This window comes from Anarhichas minor, unplaced genomic scaffold (assembly GCF_050575085.1).
Source record: "Anarhichas minor isolate MPS153535 unplaced genomic scaffold, ASM5057508v1 ptg000087l, whole genome shotgun sequence".
Lineage (NCBI taxonomy): Eukaryota > Metazoa > Chordata > Actinopteri > Perciformes > Anarhichadidae > Anarhichas > Anarhichas minor.
Window position 1 is genome coordinate 4,425,285 of NW_027466533.1, and position 22,646 is coordinate 4,447,930.

At 41.2% G+C, this 22,646-nt stretch overlaps 2 protein-coding genes across 2 annotated transcripts; both read right to left on the reverse strand.

Annotated features, from left to right (window-relative positions):
* Positions 1–666: 666 nt before the first annotated feature.
* On the reverse strand, positions 667–12,195 carry klhdc3l (kelch domain containing 3-like). Its single transcript, XM_076081906.1, has 8 exons — positions 12,126–12,195; positions 7,139–7,318; positions 6,928–7,010; positions 6,741–6,819; positions 5,455–5,498; positions 4,652–4,772; positions 3,342–3,531; positions 667–1,750 (listed from the first exon to the last, which is right to left on the reverse strand). Exons 2-8 carry the CDS (start codon positions 7,296–7,298, stop codon positions 1,111–1,113), a joined length of 1,317 nt encoding a protein of 438 aa, XP_075938021.1. The 5' UTR covers positions 7,299–7,318; positions 12,126–12,195; the 3' UTR covers positions 667–1,110.
* A 4,061-nt stretch (positions 12,196–16,256) lies between these two features.
* slc10a2 (solute carrier family 10 member 2) lies at positions 16,257–20,613 on the reverse strand. The gene is made up of 6 exons (XM_076081973.1): positions 19,808–20,613; positions 18,681–18,799; positions 18,379–18,467; positions 18,057–18,232; positions 17,753–17,910; positions 16,257–16,450 (listed from the first exon to the last, which is right to left on the reverse strand). The coding sequence occupies exons 1-6, from the start codon at positions 20,203–20,205 to the stop codon at positions 16,257–16,259; spliced, it is 1,134 nt and encodes a 377-aa protein (XP_075938088.1). The 5' UTR covers positions 20,206–20,613.
* Positions 20,614–22,646: the final 2,033 nt, after the last annotated feature.

Genomic DNA, 22,646 nt, shown 5'->3' on the forward strand with positions numbered 1-22,646 from the left:
CTTTAACCCTGGACAGGTGGACCACTCACGCTCACATTCACACCGACGGGCAACTTATAACCATCAATTAACCTGAAGTCACTCATTTCAGCTGTAGATTCATACACGATTGGTGCTCTAGTGAGCATTTGTGGCAGCAGGATGGTGTGTGTAGGACTGACTCAAGAACAAGATAAAAGAAACACTACGTGGTCTCCGTTTCTTTCTCTTTGGCTCCACCTTTGGCGATAAGAGGTAATTGCAGGTGCATTTTCATCCAAACATTTTCAGATAGAAATAAAGTAAATGTTTAGATGTGTTCCTGAAAACTAACACAAGTAGTCCACAACACTGCAAATCAGTGGCCATAGGCTCAGTCACCATTGTGTTAGCTCACCGGGCAACTCAACAGACATTTGTTTAAATGAAAATCTCACCGATTATTAGTCTGAAGTAAGAATCATTTTTGCATTGCATCAATGCCGATTCACCATTTTTCATGAAAAAGTGAAGGCTTGAATTAAATCACAGCATGATCTGTGCTCACTTTCATTTTCCCAATTCAAAGAAGTCTGATTTCTATTCAGAGGCACATCTGAAGAAAGAGATCTTCTATAAGTTGACTAGCTGCTAGCGGGCTTTTCACGTGTCTCATTCACTCGTAGGTTAGACAGAACGACCGCCGTGTGTAGTTCAGGTTTTATTATCAGCTACATGATGGCAGTTTAAATGAAAGCTATTGTGCAATGTGTCTCACACATTGCACCAAACTGTGACAGCAGAACAGTTGATGTAAGAGAATATGTGGTGCATGATCCTGGTGTTTCCTGTTTGATCTTCATGTGTGTATCTTGTTCACAATCACACGACTATTGAGATCATTGTTCATAACAAGTGTAATAATTGAATAGCTTTTCTTAATGACATTTCCTGATAATTTATTTGAGTATTGCAAAAAGGAAATTTATACATTCACAACATTACAATTCACAACAAAAGTAACAGTATTATAAAAATAGTAGTATGTAATAACAGAATGTCAGTAAACACTCAAAGTGATAATCTAACACTGATGTTTTTCCCTCTTATATTTCTCTCAGAGAGAAGATGTATGTAAGGTTTGTCGGGCTGTTAGGGGTCAGTCAGAGTCATTTGCCAGATGGAAATAGGACTGTGTCCGCTGCAGGGTCTTCCCCCCAGCACCAGCAGCAGATCGGGCAGATGCTGGGCGACGTCTTCGGCCTCCTCGTCCAGCAGGTTGTCCTCTGTGGGGCTCCACTGGGTCCTGAAAGCCTTGTTCTCAAAGGTCAAACAGTTTCCAATCCGCTGTGCGTCTGTCCCCATCAAGTCCTCTGTGCTGCTGTCCAGACTGGAGGACAGTGCGAGTGTTTTGCTTTCGTAGCACCTGTCTGCGCTGAACGTCTCCAGCTCTATAGCTCCATCTGAGCCTAAAAACGTGAGTGGGTCAGGGAAGCACTTGTTCTTGAAGGGCCTCAGCTTCCCTCCCAGCAGCCCCGGTTGGAGTCCTGAGCTGGAGCAGGGGCTGCTGGTGTTGGACTTGTAGCTGGGACCCAGCCCAGCACAGCAGTGGTGGATCTTGTCTGGGGGGTTGGAGCCCGGGAGTGTGGCAACCTTCCCCCAGCTCTGCGTGGTGAAGTTGTACCTCCATAGGCAGTTCTTTGGAGAGTTCTGGCTCTCGCCTCCACCAAAAATAAGCATACTGTCCTTGTAGGCCACAGCTGAGTGTCCCATGAGCCTGGAGGGACCGGACCTGAGGAAAACAAGCAGAGGTCGTGTCAGCAGGAAGGAACACTAACAATGTATGTGTGTGCGCTGCTCTTCTGTCTTTCTATGTGTGCAACCTCCAGCTGAGACAGTGCTGGGGTAGAAATCCTCAGATTACACTAAACACGTACAACAAATACTGTGAAAACAACAGCCTCACATTTCTATGAGAGGAGGTGCAGCTGTGCTTTAAGAGAGGAGGTGCAGCTGTGCTTTAAGAGAGGAGGTGAAGCTGTGCTTTAAGAGAGGAGGTGAAGCTGTGCTTTAAGAGAGGAGGTGAAGCTGTGCTTTAAGAGAGGAGGTGCAGCTGTGCTTTAAGAGAGGAGGTGCAGCTGTGCTTTAAGAGAGGAGGTGCAGCTGTGCTTTAAGAGAGGAGGTGCAGCTGTGCTTTAAGAAGAGAGGCCGAGCAAATGAACTTCTATGTGACTGGAATCCAGCTGTTTGGTTGCATATCATTAAACGTACAAAATAACAGTGAATGAACATTCTTTCACTGTAGTGACATAAGATAAGAGATAAAATAATCCTGTATTAGTCCCACAGTGGGGACAAAGTGGACAGTGCAACAAGAGACATCAGTAGAAAAAACAAATGAATAAAAACAAAACAAGTGCAATAAATAGTCAAAGAGTAAAGGTATAATAAATCAGTAAATCGCAAAAAAAGCTAAAAATATAGTTTGTTTTTGCACATACGTACATTGATATTGATATTGCACATGAATGAATGAGTCGTTTTCCGTGTTTCATACGGTTTGTGTGGTCTATTAGGAGCGCTGTTGGTTGTGCAGTCTGACAGCGGCAGCAAGGAAGGACCTGCAGTGTCTCTCCTTCGTTTGCTTTCTTGACACATCCTGCATTAATTCATCCATTAGTTGAGTTTATGATTTGTTTCCTTCTGATGAAGTGTTAGCGATATTCTTTTTGAATGGAAAGCAAAGGAAAGTGATCCCATACCTAACTCTATCTGTTGGCTCTCTCTTCTACTATATCCATACTACTACTACTACTACCACTACATGTCCTCTCCTCGTGTTCCCCGGCTGTTCAGCCTCCTCAGTACTACAACAGGATCAAGTGAGATGTGGTCTTTGCCTGAACCTGCATGTGACGTTTCTGACCTGGATGTAACCATGTCACTCATAATAATACAAATATAAAAGGTCGTCTCATGATATCAGAATGGGTTTATTGCCGAGTACATTTGCACATACAAGGAATTTGGCTTGGTGATTGGTACATAACAATAAACATAGTGCCTCCATGTTAGACTATATAAGGGTCTGAACAGTAACAGTAAGTATTAGCCGGCTAGTAATTTGGATGTGATTACTGTAAATCAGTGATACTTTATACTACTGCATTACAAGGAACGATAATGTAATTACAGGAGAGCATTACAGCTCTTTAAGTGCAATGCAGCATCACGTTGAGAAGCTACGGAGGCCCGGGTGGGTCAATCTCAGGAGTAAATATCAAACAGCTGTTGGCGCCGGCGAGTCGACGCATGTCGCTTAACATCGAGTAGCGCCGTCAGCTGTGGACCCGACAAGACAAACTGACAGAGGAAAGTCTCACTTGTTTTTGAGGGAGCTCCACGTGTGGCTGCTGGAATTCCACTTCCAGAAGTCCTTCTGCTCCCGCAAGCCTTTCAAGCCCCCAAACAGGTACATGCAGCTCTGGTTGGCCACAGCTGAGTGGCTGTGTCTGGGGCCTGGGCCTAATGAGCCCTGCTGAGAACCACTCAGCAGGGACCAAGCCATGGTATCTGTCATGCATAGAAACACACACAGGGATCTACAATGAATGCACATACTGGTCATAGGGTTAGTCCCAACATGATGCTGTCACGATACTGAACACACAGCCCAGGGGTGTTCTCTTCAGAAATGCTTTGACGATTAAAGAGGCCCTCCACTCGTTATTATTTGTACAGTGTGTGCAACAGACCCTTGCCCTGCGTCTGATGCAGGGCAAGGGTGACAAAGTACAAATGTTTGTGCCAAGAACACAGTAGGCAGAGCAATGGAGAGAGAAAAAGAAAAATTACATATTCATTCGGCGAGCTACGGATCCTGACCGATGAGGTTCAGAGACCTCAAAACCTCCGGCAGGGAATTTGACTGTGACAGAGGGAACCCGTGTTTGGGACAGAATGTCCCGGTCTGTCAAAGATGGCGTGATTCGAAGCGGAGGACAAAAGAAACAATCTCATTCAATGCTGCCAAGATGAGATGGGGCATGACACCTCTGTGTGCTTCAGAGACACTACTGATGTCATTGCGCGTGGCTCTCAGCGCTGATGGTTTTGCACTAAATATCTGCATATTACCGTATTTTCCGCACTATAAGGCGCACTTAAAAGCCTTTAATTTTCTCAAAAAACGACAGTGCGCCTTGTAATCCGGAGCGCCTTATATATGGATCAATTGGTTAATTGGTTGATCCATACTGGTTGTACACGGCGCTCTGTCAAAATGTTTCAGTACGACTGGTAAACTACAAAGCCGCACCGCGGTAAACACCGGTACTGTGCTTACTCCTAGTCCAACACCACTTGTGTGTATAAAGACCCCAAAATGGCACCTTTCAAGAGACACGCTTACGACGCTATTCTATTCTATGCGCCTTATAATCCGGTGCGCCCTATATATAAAAACAGTTCTAAAATAGGCCATTCATTGAAGGTGCGCCTTATAATCCGGTGCGCTTTATAGTGCGGAAAATAGGGTACCTCATTTAAAAACCAGTAGCAGAGGAGCACTGACCTGGTAGCTTTCCACCCTTTAAGAACTTTTACACTCTTGTGTTTAAACGCTGCACAACCCATTTGTGAACTCAGTAGTTGCTTTTTTTAAAAATGGGAATAAAAGCAACTTTAAACTCACCGAAGTCCAAACTCCAGAAGTCCTGCGAGGATCCTTTCATGTCTACGAAGCCTCCGTACAGCAGCAGGGCAGAGCCCACCACCACAGCACTGTGGGCTTTTCTGTTGGTTGGCATTTGGGTCTGAACACATGAACACACAAATATACTATGAGAGTTATCTATTTACTAAGAAACCCCAGGGTTCTATACTCACTAGCAACACTACGCTCACCTTTACTCTTCATAATTCATTCTGACTTAATGTTTCTATATTTCTCTTCTTTAGATCTGATGTGGTTCTCGGGGCTGTTTGGGTCTGTCGGTGTGCACAGGGTACACCTGAACACATCCTGCTGCCTTCAAGACAACCTGAGCTAAGAAATCCCTGACTTGCCACTTGAATTGCCTCCAAACTTGTAATGATTATATCTTTGTACAATTGATGCTGGTGATATTTCTAAGTAATGCACTGAACATTTGAAGTTCATACAAACATGTCTGTGACCTTTGTGTAGATAAACATGAAATGACTCTGGATCTTTGTTCAACAGTTCGATGCCTTTCTTTCTGATCATGTTATCATGTGTGATGAGAACATTCAGACGTTCTGTGAGCAGACCAGCAGAGACCTTCTGTACCCGACAGCAGGCGTGTTGCTGTTGTTCACCAACTACCTTCAGTACATTCTCTAATATCTGTCTACAAGTGCAACACATGCACTTCTTTTACTTTGTTATGTATTTAATTGTCAGTCAGAACGCAGACTGAAACACCTGTCTTCGTATTGTGCTGCTACTTGTAATCACGGTCACAGTCTGTGTACCTGAGGGCTCGGCTTCCCCTGGCAGTGCACCCACTTCAGCTTTGCTGAAACAAACACAACGAAGGAAAAATAAAGTAGAGCTCAGGTTCAAAAACAAGCTACAAATGAATTATGTATTACGTAATGATGGTCAGTTAATGTCGCACAGTCGATTGAGATGTATGGACACCTCACCTTACCAGGTTTGTATGTCTTATATACACAATTATATTTGGTGCGAACAAAAATGATCAAGGTTTGGTGGAAAGGCCGTCCAACAAGCAGAAGAGATGTGACCTCTGCCCCGTCAACATACAACACAATCTATGAATATACACTCCCCATGTCAGCTTTTCAACTTAAGGTGAAAACATAGATTTCCCCTAAATTTACCAAAAGTTGCCATTAGATAATGCCTCATTTATATATTTAAACTTTAATTAATGTAAGTTATTATCTGGGAAAGTCATATATTTTACCATATTTGCATGTAGTGTCTGTATTTTATAATCTATATCTTTAAAGGTTGTTTTCTCTAAATGAGTTATATCTCAGACTCTGAGGGGTTTGTTCCTATATCATTCATACAATACATTGTATTACTTTATTACTATTTGATATGGGTGGTGACAGTATTTTCTGATTTATGGAGTGATAAAAAGAGATCCAAAATCCAAAATCTCCATCTCAAATACTGAAAATCCAAAATGTTGAACCTGGCTTTATCCAATGTTTAGATTTATGTTGTGGAAATGTTCTGCACCAAAGTGAAATATGGTTCATACATTGTCTTCTTACAGCTGGACATGCAGCACTTATGGGGATTTAAGATGTATAATGTGGTGGTGAGCAGGACATCGTGTTATTTTAACACAAACACATACACACAGTGGGAATACTAACTGCACAAACAGATGAGTGCAAGTACAAGACATGCAGATACATGAAAACTATAAAAACAAATGATACAAATACACACGCTCACACACACACACACACACACACAGTTGTGTAAATAGGGCATTTTAACTCACTAATACTCTTTTTTACATGATTAGTATTTGTCAGCGTAATATGAATAGTTCTGTTGTTACAGTTGATTTTAACCTCTTTGTTCAAACAAAAAATGTTTATTTCCAGAAAAATGCAAAAGTCTCCCCAACACTGATGAAGTGTTAGTGCTGAATATGTTCTCTGGGGCTCGGAGGCGTGGGACGGCGATCGACATGCAGCAACACGTTTCGTATTTGCAGGCGATTGCAAACGTAAGTTGCATCACGCATGTAGTGAAACACAGAGAGACTCACCAACGTCAAACACCCAGAGGGGACATCTCCGCCTTGTGTAGGCAGAGTCCAGCATTCCTCCAAACACGTACAGGAAGCCCTGCAACCATCACTGTCGTTACACACATCGTTCACATAAGCAGAGATAGAAGCTAAATATGATCATTTTATTCCTTTGACGCCATTTACAGTTAAAAAGAGTTTGTACCTCATGAGCCACCATAGCATGTTCCTCTAGTTCTTCTGGTGCAGCTTCACTGGTGCAGTTCAACTCTGTCCAATCGTTACAAACTAAAACATTGCACACAATTAGATTAGTTTCCACCTAAAATGATTTGTATGACATTGTTGTGTTCTTTCTGTGTGGCTATAGAGTAAAGCACTATAAAGGGAACAGCAGCTGTGTATGTGGCCCTTACCCACGCTGTACCTCCAGAAGTCCCTCAGACCGCCGCTGTCTCTTCCTCCCAGGATGTAGACGCTCCCATCGTGGCTGCAGCAGGCGTGCTTGTAGCGGTCACCCGGGGACCGGCTGCTCTGGGGGAGCCGGGTCCACAGGCAGGGACTGCTTTGACTCATAGCTGGCCCTGGACCATTTTCTAAAAGAAGCCACATTTAAGTGTTTAGCAATGATACTATTGTATGAAATGTACCACAGCACTTTCACAACTAGGTGTTTTACTTCCATCATGTAGTGTATGAGTCTTATGGGATTATTCATTGGAATGTGTAAGAAAATTCAGTATCCCAACTGTAACCACCTGTTTGAATTCAAATAGTGCACAACAGAGCGTTAAAGTAGCTTCCCAATGGGCCACCATTAGCTTGACCTGTTCATCTGTCAGTAAACTAAACTCATGGGTACAGTTCAGCTCTCTATGAAGCACCATTATGCTGAGAAAATAGAACAGGAACCGAAGTAATTATATCAGTTATAAATCCAAGTGGCGCTGTGTTACCAGAAGCACGTTGGCTTTTGGTGCCAGGTGAGTTGATGTTACGATACATGAACGCGCAGCAGGTCAGCATGAATCTTGGCATCACGTGGAGTTGAACTTTGGTGAACTTCCAGGAGAACTTCTGAATATGGCACGACGAGCCATTGTGTGTGAGCAGGTTAGCTGGTTGTTATGGTTGTTATGGTTGTAGGGAGCTCGGCTCCTGTGAGTGTTCAGCTGGGACTCGGTCTCACAGAGCACATGGCTGCTGCTACACTAGAGGCTCTGGGACAAGCTCTCGAGTCGTTTCTTGTGCACTTGGCTCCCTCTAACTATAGTCAGGTGGATTCTTCTTTGTTTTATTAGACCACTTAGGTGATGGAATTTACTGACAACACTTGTGGCAGTCAGTTAGATTAGCCCCCCAGGTGGGTCGCAGGGGGTTTTGTTAGGGTCACCAAGTAAATTAGCAGAATGTTTTCCATCATCTTTTATTTAGCATTCATATCTAAATTTATATATTTAAGTTGGTCCCCAGATCAACACTGGGACTAACCTCAGCTACATTAAATATAAATAATAATTTGACATAATTAGTTAAGGATACAATGGTCTTGAAGAGAAGTTACATTTAATTATTGATTTTATAAAACGGGTAGCTAAAATCAAGCAATCTGATTGGTTCACAGCAGAGACTGTGTGAAACAGAAACATTGGTTTGTGGACTGCGGTCTTGAGTTCGGCATTTTGGCCGTCACAATCTTGGATTATGGCCGTCGCCATCTTGTTTTTTTGCCACCAGTGAGCGGAAGTGACCATATTTGGACTGCGGAGGAGTGACATAGAGACGCAGAGACCTGTCAATCACCGTGTAGCCCCGCCCTAAAGCATACCCTGCTTTATGGTCTGTGTGACTCTAAATGGACCAGAATGTACTAAATGAACATCATGCTGTATTGAAGAAGACTTGAAACTAGAGATTGAGACCATAAACTCATGTTTACAATGTTTACTGAGGTAATAAATCAAGAGAGAAGTAGAGTCATTTTCTCATAGACTTCTATACAACCAGAGGAGTCGCCCCCTGGTGGACACTAGAGAGAATGCAGCTTTAAGGTACTTCTGCATTGGCTTCACTTTTCAGAATGGGAGGTTGCCGCTTGGTTCATATCTGTGACATAATACCCACAAACCACTGCTATGACGACTACTTCCTTCAGTCTGTGACACGTTGTGATCATATCACAGATACGAGTGTTGTCGTCTCTCTGCTTCACAACGTACCACGGCCTGTCGGGAGCTTTTGCGGCACTAAAAACTAGAGTTCTTCCGATACGATAGCAGTATTTAAAGCCCAAAATGCTAGATCCGGTATCAGCGAGTACACGAGTCTGTGCACCGATAGCGATATCACGCTATCATATCATTTATCAGCTCATTTACATTACACAGGAACAACAACAACACGTGTCACTTTCATCACCTCTCGACTGCACTACTGTAACAGCATCCTGTACGGCTCATCATCCAAAACCATCAACAGACTACAATACATCCAGAACTCAGCTGCCCGTCTGCTCTCCCACTCCACCAGAGATCACATCACCCCAGTCCTTCAGAACCTCCACTGGCTCCCCATACACAAAGAATCCAGTTGACTCATCACAAAGCCCTCCACAGCCTAGCCCCTTCATACCTTTAGACCTCCTGTAAAGCAGCTTTGCGTACCTTTTAAAGCGCTATACAAATAAAATGTATTATTATTATTATTATCACCCAATCTCTAGATCCTGCCCCATCGCTACCGCACATGTGTAACTCTCACCAGAGATAAGAAAGAAGCGAGACGGCTCACTCGTCAGCTATCATCTATCATCAGCTCCAGAAAATCTGTCCAACTAGATAACAAAGAAAGTCCTGCAGCGCTCGTCCTCTGTATGTGCTCGTGTTTTACGAGGCATTTAACCTGAGCCAGGCCAGACAACAATGATAGCAATCATGTCACATGCACACAGGGTAAGTAGTATTATATACAGCTGTCGAATAGAATAGTTTTCAATGCACCGGTATCAGATCAGCCCCACAAAGGATGACTAGGCTCTTGACTGTGACGTGTCCTGATGCCTTTTATGCTGTTTAATAAACTGAAAGACTGACAAACTATTTCTGTACGGGAACAACTAAAGCAGGACGTCCTGCCGTACAAGTCAACAAGTAAATGATGTAGAAGCACAGCCGTGTGCCGATCCCTGAACAACACAGGCTGAATACACATTTGGGCTCCGACAAGGTGACTTTATGTTTTGCACTGCAGCTTTTAATAACAAACTAAACTACACAGAAATAAAGTAATTACATTTTGGGGTTCTGTTTCATTAAATCTTATGGAGATACGTTTATTTCTTTGAAAAATATGAACCATTAAAGGCTGTGGATATGTTATTTGACCCATGGCACTGACAGAGCACAGGGTACATAACGCCACATGCACACATGGCATGATTATTATAATTTGGATTATTTTCTTGATCTTTAAAATGATATTGATCTAGAATAATACAGTATGTACTACATTGTTCCACAAGGACAAACTGAAACCATCTAAATGTTGATGATGAACGACTAAAGCACTGAACAACCCAACTGTAACTAAACTCAGGGATACATTGCTGTCCAGGAAGTTGCTCTGTGTTGTTGCATTTGACCTTAAAAAAGAAAAAGCAACAAGTGATTTACGAGGATCGACTCGTCTGTCTGAGGAAGAAATGGAAACATTCATTGACAAAACCCACGACTCACCTCAACAGCCTTTTACAATATTCATGAAGATTGAATATTTTATCTCTTTGTGATTTTCCACTCTACAGGATCTGTGAGCGAGGGAGTGAGCTGCTGCAGCGACACGGAGCCTTGAGCTGCTGTGAAGTTCTCCTCTCTGACATGACACGCCCACCACTGCCTTGGTTAAACACCTGATTGTGACTATGTACACAGCCATGTGGTCAGGAAGACAAACAAAATCACTTTTCTGTACAGCTATTTGGTTTAATGTTCCACTTAAAATAAATACTGGCAAGAGAAGAAAGGATTGAATACGTCCAGAATATCAAATATACATCGAGCTCAGTCACGGAGGAGGGACGTAGTTTGTTGTTTTATTGAAATATATTACGTTTATAATTATATTGTAGGTCATTTCTGCTCTTTCTGCGCATGAAGTGGATAAAGTGTCAACACTCTGTGTATTTATGATATATTTCATGTAAAACCTGGCGATCAACTGTATTGAATAAACATCATTGTACAACAATCCTAATGTTGAAGAAGCGGTTGTGTGCCCTGATACCTCACATATCTGTCAGTGACTTTCATAAAGGAACTGATCAGCACTGAATACTTTAGATAGCAGCACTCATCACCGTACAGTTTGATTGGGATGCTTGGGAAGAGAGGCTGGGTTCATTTAGAAGTAAAGCTTTGCTATCTTTTATTACTTTGCACTTTTATTTGGCTACTAGCATGACGCTATTCACTTCTTCACCACAAGCCTTTGGGCTGTTTCATCTGTCTGTGGTACTCACTCCACCGCACAGTCTGCAGCGATGCTGCACCGACACTCCCTGCCTGCGTGTGGCTGCTGTGAATGATGAGGACCGGTCGGGGTGTCAGTGACTGCAGCGGGATGTGTCATCGTGCGAGTCTGAGGCAATAACTCCAGACGAGCCGCTGAGAAGTCATGTTGCAGCATGAAGACGAGGCGGTTCATCTCAACTGAACTAACGTTAACGTTACCACACCAGGGGAAGTAGCTAGCTAGCGTCAGCTAGCGTACAAACAAACATGCGTCTACTTACTCTAAATGATATGGTCATACTTTAATGTTCTTATTTCTAAAATATCACAAGGATGTTCGTGTTTGCTGAGATATTACAGCACGTTTACACCTAATGTGGCCCTTTAAGCACGAGGAGCTTTCCTCTCAGAAACATTTACGCGAACGTTAACTTAACTCACAGTTAACTTGATCACGTTAGCTTACTTGAGTTGAACGGTTCCGTTTCGACATCTTGCGTTAGGACTGTTACTTCGCTGTTAGTCGGCGGCGTACCAATCACGTGAGGAGGAATGTGAGCCGTTAAATTGCGGCTCAGTTTCCACAGAGGAACACCAAACACATCACGCGTTTGCTCGATCAAATGTAACGTTATGTAAGTTACTACGTGATAGTGGTCACTTCTGTCAGTGGCCCTTTCTGACAGGTCAAAGCGGTAATAACGGTAACAGTTGAAGAAGAGGAAACAAGGAGATGAACTTTTTTAGAGCTTCCTTGCCGACAGTAACGTTATTCGATGCAGATAAGACAGGACAGTCTATGTGTCAGTGACTAATTGTTTTTATCCTCATGAAATAGCGTGACGGGCATTTCATGTATGAAGAAACTTGCTGTAATGAATAATTAGTTACTTACGAGGTCCTGACTGCTTCTCACGGTCTGCTTGTTGTCTCTCTGTGAACGGTCTTTTGCTGCATTCAGGGTCTCCTCGTAAACTGCGACTATAATAATAATAAATTCAAATTAATCATATAATATTGATTTACTGGGGTCTGGAGCCAGCTGACAAAATGAGCAGTTCACATCAATCTCCATCTTACATGTTTGTAGAAACATTTGGATGGATAAATTCCTTACCTTTATCTAAAGTCAAATATTTAGAAGGTATGCAGCAGATTGTCGTATTCAGTAGGAAACAGTTTCTGTTAAAATGTAATCTCTGATGTTTATAAATTACGGACCGGAAAAGGAGCATTTGTTTGTGAAAATATGACAATTGTTTTTTCAACTTGTAGCTGCAAAGTGAAACTAATTTAAGGCCTCCATGTTTTGAGGACAAATATATGGGAATAAATTGAAGCCGTCTTTCATTCCTTTTGCAGTCAATGTGAGTTGCGTCAGCTCACAGGAAGTGAACATGGACTCCAGTGAGGAGCTCTATTGAGGTGCTTGGTGGGACATAACATTGCAATACTGGAAAGATACAAAATTAACCATATTTTAAAGTGTTTTCCAAATAGAAATACTTACAATGACATTCACAGACAGGATGACAATGAGATAAGACTCTGGAGTCTGATGTCTGATGTCTCTGATGCATAAGTGAGACTAATGCGCTTGTATTATTAGCAATGGGACTAAGCAAGTAAGTACGAAGTTAGATAATGAAGTAATTTCGATTGTAAGAAGTATTAATAAGTGGTAACAATTACTAATGTGCGCAAGATATATTCTTGGCACCTTATCTCCTGAGGAATGTGCCAGTTATTGAGGTTATTTATATGTTTGCTAACACATGGCAACTTTAAGGGTTTTAAGGCTCATTCGTTTGAGACTCAGCACTGGTAAAAAAATTAATAAAAATAATTTATCTTACCGAGTTTAATTATTTACATTTATTTCAGGGATGTTACAAATGCAGTCACTTATTGTTAATGTGCCAGGATTAGCCGATGTGCTTCCTCTGTAGCTTGTAAAGCTAATCAGCTGCTTGTTGCTGAGGTTAACGAAGACACACATAACTGGAGGTGTTATTCACATAGAATATAATAGCTCAATTTATAACCTGATTAATATAAAATATACAGTATCGTGCTACTGCCACAACGATTTATTTTTATAATTCACAATTGAGCCTGACAGCTACGCTACTCTTAATTATCAACTGTTTAAACTTCAAGATCATTGAAAACATACATTTTTAAAACACGAAAAAAACATAGAAATAAAAAAAGATATCCAATCTACTAAAGTAGGCTATCTCAGTTATTGTTTTAACCCAATATGATATATTGCAGATACTTCAAAAAGAAGTGTGTGTTGTTGTCACTTCAAGGAAAGAAAATGATCATGAAACCATGGCCGCTTCAATGCAGAGTCAGCATGGCAGGCACCAGGTGAACACAGTCACTGTTCAATATGTGGATGTCGTTCATATGGACTCTTCTGAAACAGGACCCCATTTGAAGGCAGCACTAGTCGCAGCGAGGTGTCTCATTAGGCAAAAACACCTGTGGGGGTGCACCGTGGTGGGTGGGGGTACACCATGGTGGGTGGGGGTGCACCGTGGTGGGGGTACAGGGACGTTAAGAGACACTGTTCAGAAAAAACATGTCCTGTGTTCATAATGAGACAAAAATCTTTTCACCAGTTCCTTAAATCAATAAAATACATGCTTACAATGTTTACTTTATTCATAGTAGTATGAAAATCTGGAGATACATGCTTTTTTTCAATCACGGTTACGAGGGAGCGTGAGAAATCCCAGTATTTCCATCAGTAAGTGAAGGCAGCTCCAGTGCACTCATCAGGAGGAGGAGCCAGTTGGTGAACGGAAGGGTGTTGGTTGTGCGCACTGTGGAGGAGATCTGTGGCTCATCACTGAATCACAGAGGTTACAGTTATGTCAGGGACAGCTGGACACGTTCATTGTCACATGACAGCACGGCTATTGTGCTAGTTTTGTGACTGTGGACTGCTTTTGCTGTCACAGCTTGGACTTTGGACAACTGTAAGAAATGTGATTATTTTATGGTTGAAAAGCAATATGTTTCTCACCTTGTACTGGGACCATGTGGCCTATAAATGTTAACATTTTACCACATTATTACGGTACAAGAATAAAATCTCCATGAAGCAGTTCAGAAAGGCATACGGGTCAGCGTCATTGGATATTGAATATTCTCATATATGTTTTTAACAATGGTATAACCTCCTAACTATCACTTCTACATCAAATGAACAGGTGCAATAGAAAAGCCAAGTTATAAATATTACAGTTCACTTCTTCTCAAGATTTTATTTTTTCAAAACCCTGAACAGTTTGTTGTACAAGAGTACAGTTGTCTCCAGTTTGTACAAAAACCACTTGCTCTCTGATCAAAACTGATGAGTTGATTCTGAGTGAAACTGTCACAACTTCCAAACATTCTTTCATCGTCTGAGCCATCACAAGCTAAATTAGCCATACAATTATCAAAATCTGTCAGTCATGTTCCATAATATCTATGACATGGTGTTAAGTACGGCAAAGAGCTACTGAGCTACTGAGCTACCGCAGTTTGTTCAAATTTAGGATAACACATTTTTATAAAACTATCTTTAAGTAACGGTTTCTGCTGAAACTTTTAAATGATCTCCTGAACGAAAACAAATGGTGTCATCCACAAACATTGCCATGTCTGTCCATGACTGTGAGCAAGCTGGCTGTCCTGCATCGTCCAACTGGAAGATGTCCTGGTGAGGTCTTGAAACAGGATTTCTTGAAAAGAGTGGGAACCCTGAAAACATGTTTAGGGTTGGTTGCCTGCCATGTTGAAAAAATCATTTTGGCTCACATGATGACAAGACAAAATGTCATTTTGATGCCATTTACTGACACATAACTAGGCTTTGAATCATGAATGGAATGATTTAAGGTGAGTTTCTACCTTTTGCAGACATGCATTTTGTGATGTTTCAAAAAATTTGCCGAAGTGAGAAAAACTGTAATATGTTTATTGAGTTCAATACTAGTAGTCATATTCACATCAAAACATTAATTATTACAACAAAATTAACAAAAATGTAAGTTTTTGGATAAACACGTCATTTCAGAAGGCAGAGTTCTTAAACATAACAGGAAAGAAAAGACGTTTTCGTAAAATACTTTAATCCAGGAAATTCTGATTTTTTTCACATTTGCACAATACAGAGGACAAATAAATTAGATGTGAATATGTTTCATAAATAGATATGTAAAACCACAGGCTTACATACTTCAAAAATTCCCCAAATCAGCTGTGCCCCATAAAAGAGGTGTAGAAGAACTGGGAGGAACTGAAAGAGCAGAGAACACATGACACTAGGTTGCATCAGGGCCCAAGTCTGTAGAAACCACTGATTTCACCTGCTACATCAGAATGAGAATAAGGATAATAAAGAATATTAAAAATGTAAGAGCATTAAGCTCTGTGAGATGGTTTGACCCCAGTGAAACATTGGCTCTCAACAGTGCACACATTTCTCCTCATTTGACACAACTGTGTCTCATCAGATAAATGTTGAATGTCACAACAACACGATACATTTGTATTCAGTTGTATATTCCACCATCCAGCGCAAACTACAGTAAATATCTGCATATGGACATGTGGTAATCCACATAAACAGCATTCCATATTTAGTCTGAATTACATGTATAGAAGACGTCAGTAAATGCGTTGATCAAGGTACATGGGCCCAACAGGCTTTCTGACAGAACACACAGAGTGAAAGTTGGTTCAAATTATATATGAATATATTAAGGGAAAGGAGGGCCTTCAACTTTATATAAAGCTTTGTGTTAGTTGTCTAATTGTTTGCAATACTAGGGAGGACATTTGGGCAACCCTGCTCTTGTCAAAGGTTTTTAAAGTAGATCAGAACAGGACCTGTAGTGCACGCCTCCAGCCGACAGAGTGCAGTGTGTGTTCACACTGTTAACTCATGGCTGCTGTCTTGAGTAATGCTGGGGTGCTGGATGTTCATACTGAAAGTCCAAAGTCTGTGATTTTCAGGTCTGTAAGCTCACAGCTGGGTGATCTTTCTGACGTCCTTGCCCTTCTCTTCGCTGATGCCATTGTCATCAAACTCAAAGGCGCTGTTCCCCACAGCGTGTCCCTTCTTTGTTCCTGATTCACCGTCACCAGCTTCCAGGGACGGAGCCTCAGTGTCTGCATCAGCTGAGCCATGGCCACACCTTTTTTTATATACCTGGTAGGCTGTAAAGGAAAGAAAACATGGATTCAGAAATGTGATCAGTCATTTTGACATACTTTTAAAAAAGCACTTCAAAAAATGAACTGGACTTCAACGAATAAGCCTTTTCTCTGGACAATTTGTCTGTCATCTAGGGCTTGTCCTGTTCTCATTATAACAGTTATTGCCAGATCTACCGTTGTTGAAAGTTGCATGGTAAAATAATGAGTATAAGAAGTATGAATGTCCACTGAGAGCGCGTTTTGCACGGTTGTTAGGTTACCTTCTTACTTTATTATTTGAACACAAAAAATGATCTTTTTCTAACCTTAACCAAGTAGTTTTGTTGCCTAAACCTTAGCAATTGTTTCACAACGTTAACTACGCGTTTATGCAGGTGTATTACGAGGTTGATATGAAACTTATTCATGAAATGTATTTTTGATTCAGAAAAGCAGACAGACATCTCATCAGCATAGTCATTGAGACCCTTGGACCCCATGTAGATATAAACGGCTCATTCTTACCTAAAGAAAACACAATGGTTCTTGTTTTAAGGTGATTATACACTAAAGAAAATGTACTTTTTAATATTATATTCACTGTCGGTTTGTAGGCAACGGAATGAGATTTTAATATCGGAAGCGTTCTGGTTTCCATTTGTAGTCCGAGTATCATTAACCAATCACGTTTGAGCAGGCTTAAATTGAAAGGAATGGATTGGAATTTGTTTAAATGTAATCTGGGAACCCACCAGCTATCCTCTGATGATGATTTCATTTTATATTGGTTTACAATTAGCTTGTAAATGGTTAATACTTGTACAGCACTTTTCTAGTTTTCCGACCACTCAAAGTGCTTTTACACTGCATGTCATCATTCACCCATTCACACACTGATGGCAGGGACTACCACGCAAGGTGCCACCTGCTCATCAGGACTAACTAATCATTCATTCACCAATTTGGGAGCAATTTGTGTTTAAGTGCCTTGCCCAAGGACACATCCACATGGACTAGCGGAGCCAGAGATCGAACTGCTGGTCCTCAGATGGAAGGACGGCCCTGCTCTACCACTAAGCAGCCCTTGTAAAGTGGCTACTCTTAAAACAACTGGTCGTACAAGACATCTTCAAACTCAAACTCAATTTGCTAATCCAACTGCTAATCCAATGAGCAGGGCACGGAAAAGGAAGTGTTGGCCCAGATATCTGCTGCCTACATCAGAACTCCAGAAGTATGGAACCTTGTCCCCAGAGGCTCATCTGACAGATAGCCGTTGGGTTCCGAGATTGCTGAGTCCGTATCTGCCTGCTTAACGCTCACCTCCCACAGATAGGACTGCCATCACCAGCTGGAAGATGCTGTAGATGAGGGGGAACGAAAACATGACGTCCAACTCGGCAGGGCTGAAGGACAGCTGGACAATGGTGCTGCACAGCTGGGAGTTCTGGAAACCCGTCTCCAATGCTATGGTTCGACATCTGAACAAAGCAGGGAATGATAAGTCAGTTCATTAATTAAATTCATCATCAATATGTTTGTTGATGTTGATGTTATATGATTTATAAATGAAACTGAATTAAGCTGAATTAAGCTATGCTATACATGTGCTATGCTGTCACCCTACCTGTTCCAGGGTTGACCCGTGAAGCGGGCCAAGAGGAACCCCAGGCCGAAACCAATAAAGGGGTAGATGGTTCCAATAATCCATAGGGAGGGGGCAATGGTCCAGGAGGACTGGTAGAGAACACCTCCAACCACAGCTATGATGAGAATAAGACCAAAGCCGAGAAAGGATCCTATCTGTGCACAGCAAAAACACAGACAGTCAAGGGATTGTATTTGAATAAAGCCATGTATGTATTTCTCACAACAAATACCATGATAAAAAAACATATTGGAGTGATATTCATATGTCACTCACTTAAAACATGCACATAGAATCCTACCTTGAGGATCTTTTTTGCCAACTTGGGCCACCTGCGTTTGACATATATTCCCAGACCAATTGGGACAATAAGGGCCACCAGAGTGATACCTGAGTATACACAGAATCCATATCATCAAATAAATATAGGGTTACAATAAACCTGTGAAGGGCTTTGGTTAGTACACGACTATAATAAAACAGAAGGTCCCTAAAATAAACCATGTCTACAATTTATCTATGTATGTTTATATAATCATATAATACAATATATAATAATAATAATAATATAATAATGTAATCAAGCATAAGTTGCATACTTACCAATACTGTCATATGGGATCTGGATGGTGCTGGTAGAAGTCCAGGTGGAGGTGTAAATGAGCAGGCATAGAGGCATCATCCCCAAGGCCAGGATAGAGGAACAAGCGGTCATGCTGATACTGAGGAGAGAGAATATCAACAGTATGTTTGTCAAACACGCTTCTTTAATAACACACTATTTTTCAATGAAATATGCAACTGTTGCTGTAACAGCCTTCTTATTAACCTAATATTCCACTTTGGGGATTTGCTCATGGGGATTAATTTGGGCCCAGTCTTAAACCCATATTGTACACAGTACGCTACCTTGACAGGACAATACAGGGGGCCCTGGGACCTAAATGTTATCCTATCACTAATCCATTTATAAAGTCAGAAATATACAATAGTTAGTACACGGTGTAGGCAACATTTTCTCATTCCAACACATACGGGCACTTTGTCAGACCCCTTGGCGTCACTTTGTACTGCACTGTGTAGCCCAGTGCACGGTAGCAGAGGTTAACACTGTGAATTCTAATTTAAAAAAGAATAGGATACAGATACAGGGGTTACGATTAAATATATTGAGAAACTGTAATTAAGGCGGTAAATGGTGATTTTGGATTGGATTTTTAAATCCAATTTTAGGAAAAATGGTATGAAGAACACAACACCATATGCAAAAAATCGGAGTCAATCCTTTTTTATGTGAACTCTGCCTTCTCTACTAATCTTTCCAAGCGAACTATTCATTAATAATCAATACAGTATTTTTAAGAATCAATACAGTATCTCATATGCGCATATGTATCTATATTTTGTTACAACCCTAATAATAATGGAAATATTTCAACTTGTGATCAGTAAAAACTCTACTTTTTGCTGCCACATAGTGGGAGAAAGGCCTCCCTACTCTAGAAACATAGTTACACTGGTGTGCTGGAAAGTATTCCTTTTAAACAGATCAAGAATCATTTTTCCCACCAGACTTTTTACCAGTCCATTCATAAGAAAACTATCTTGTGCGTCAGGTGGACAGATTTTTCAAATAGCTTGACAGCGTCCAGTCATCCAAACCACACACTGTTAACTATCATCATCCAATGAGCCTGCCAACCAGTCAGTTTGCCCAGCTGGTTTCTTACCTTAGGTCCATGTCTCCATCCAGCCAGTAGCAGATAATGTTGGAGCCAGAGCCTCCAGGACAGCAGCCCATGATGATGATGACGACAGCCTGCACAGGGAGCACATTGAAGGCCAGTGACAAGGCGAAGGCTGTGAAAGGCATGATGCCGAACTGGCAGAGGAAACCAATGCTAATGCCCCAGGGTCTTCTGATGTGCCCCCACAGCTTTTTGGCATCCACAGTGCAGCCCATGGAGAACATGACCATGGCGAGCATTATGGTGAGCACTATGCTCAACACCAAGCCCAGCATCTCATTGAAGTTACTGGGAGGAACAAGGCAGTTTGTGCCCGAACACACGGTGGAAAGAGGGTCGCAGCCAGAGGGAACCGCAGTCGCCGCCATGAATATCGACATTGTGGACAATGTAATAGGAGAAGAAGAGAAAACAGTGGCTCAAAAAAGAAAAGAGAATACAGGATGAGAGCTGGTAATTCTTAGATTCCACGAGACTGACTCAAGTTTCTCCTCCTCCGATATCCAAGAAGATGGAGGCGACAGTGACAAGAACCATCCAGCTCACGGCTCTTTATGCCTGCCCTGCTGCAGCCAGATGCAATTGGGAGGGAAAATCACCTGAAAAAAAATAAAAAATTAACCAATAGTTAATGTTTTTATGGGGTCGTTGTTCAGAAGCACATGCATATAAAAAGAGAATCATTCTGTAATATGAAATCTCATTGCGGCATGGTTCCAACTCTCCCTGCCCTTTGGTCTCTTTAAACTTTATTGGGCAGCTTTGCTATGCAGCATCATCATCCTACAAAGACAGTAAGGAGGGAGGATGCTTGCAGTCCTCAAAGACAGGCACACCCTGTAGGTACAAGGTATTCTTTGCACAGTGCCCATAAAAATAACCCCTCTTGGCCTAACTCTAACCATTTATTTAATACTTATCAAACATTAAATCACACAGGGGATGTAATAAAGGTGCTATGACATTGTTTAATAGAAAAGAGTCTTACATGTTAATAGAAAAAAATACTCAATTGATCTAAATCCAAGTTAAATATGGAACACAAAATAAATGACAATGTGTACTGTAACACAATATTAAGGCCATCATTTTCCTGACAAAATGTAAGTATAAGGAGCATTTCAAAACGTTTGCAACATGGTTATAGAACAATAGTGCATTGCCCCAGAGATATCTCTCATACAGGAAGGTCAATCAGTGCACAGCTGTAAATATGTCTGCGTGAGAGGCATCGACTGAGTTCAATGGCTGAGATGGAAGACACTTAATAGCAACTGTTGCCCATGTGATTTACCAGCCGTTGCTTATTTGCTTAGAGAGAGAGAGAGAGAGAGAGAGAGAGAGAGAGAGAGAGACATTACTCCACTATATCCATACAATAGTTGTTTGCTGCTATATTCATGTTAATTGTTATATTCACCCTGATTCAAGATTGTAAAGCAATAAAACATAAAAAGATCCAAGAAGGAGCAAAATATATTTGATAGGCACTTTACGTCAACATGTTGCAAATGCCAAGTGTGCAAATAATAAAAAAGTTGAAGTGTGCTAAAATACACATCACCGTGTTCTACGGCTGACGCTCATTCCCTGTGGCTTTAAAGTACTTACGTTTGCCTATGAAGTCAAAAGGTGCACGACAGTTCCCATTAACTACTCAAATTTGCGAGCACATGTTTGCGGCAGGACATGAAATAAACTGTTATTCTGTTATTAATTGTGTTGCTCTGACCGTCCCAGAGTCCTACTGAGGAGTCTGTGTCTGCCTCCGTCTGGGGGGGGCAATGCTTAACCGTAAAGTTAAAAGTAAAGTTGTCCTTTAACTTCACACTTACAGGACTTTGTTCTGGATGTTGAAACTGGTATTTGTGGTACTGTTACTGCTGCATGTAATTTGGCACTCATTAGGCCAATGTGGTCTATGGTTGGGGCCTTTTTGGGCAGAGGTTGTCTTTTGGTTAACAAATGATTTAAACATGGCTAACCTGCATTTTTAAAATATCCAGTCTGTTCATATATTGTTCAATCTTTTTGGGATATCACTTTTTAATCCAAATTTGAAGCGTTTTGGATTTGACATCAAAAGTCAAAAGTCATGCATGAAGCTGAGGCTATATGCTGACTTTGTAAAATGCACCTGCTTTCCAGTAACGTTCGATTGCCACTAAAGTGAGGCAGCATACAGTTTGACTGTCAAAAACGTTAAACTATTAACCGTTTTAAAGTATTTGCTGCAATGTATCAATCATTGACATTGTTTGTCCACCAACATTGTGTCTTTTATGTGTTAAGACATTGGCATTTTGGGCAAAGTGTAATTTGCATTTAAGTTTGCAACATGGGGAAGTGGTGCAATTCAGCCTCTTGTGGCCAAAACAGGTTAACAACACTTAAAAAAATGTCTTGACAAAGAAAAAGAAACACCAAAACTTATTTTTCACCAGTTTAAACAGATGGAAAAAAGTAACTTAGTAATTCTTAAGCAAATCCTTTTTTTCACCTGGCAGAACTTTTTCCCCATTTGTTTCACTGATTACAATTTTTAAAGATATTTTTTTTTCAACCGTTCAAATGTCACAAACACAACAGAGAAAACCAGTTAGTTCAGAATTAGAAAATGGAAGAATTTCTTTTTCTCACTTACATCTCAAGGCTTTGGTAGAAAGACATACTTCTCATCCTTCAGAAGGTTACACAGCAGGAAAGGGTTAGGACACCACTGATGCAATAATGCATTGTGTTGATTCATGAATTCAGTGTGTATCTGGTGTCTGACATTAAGCACACATAACTTCTCCAGACTTTTTTTTCTAAGACATAA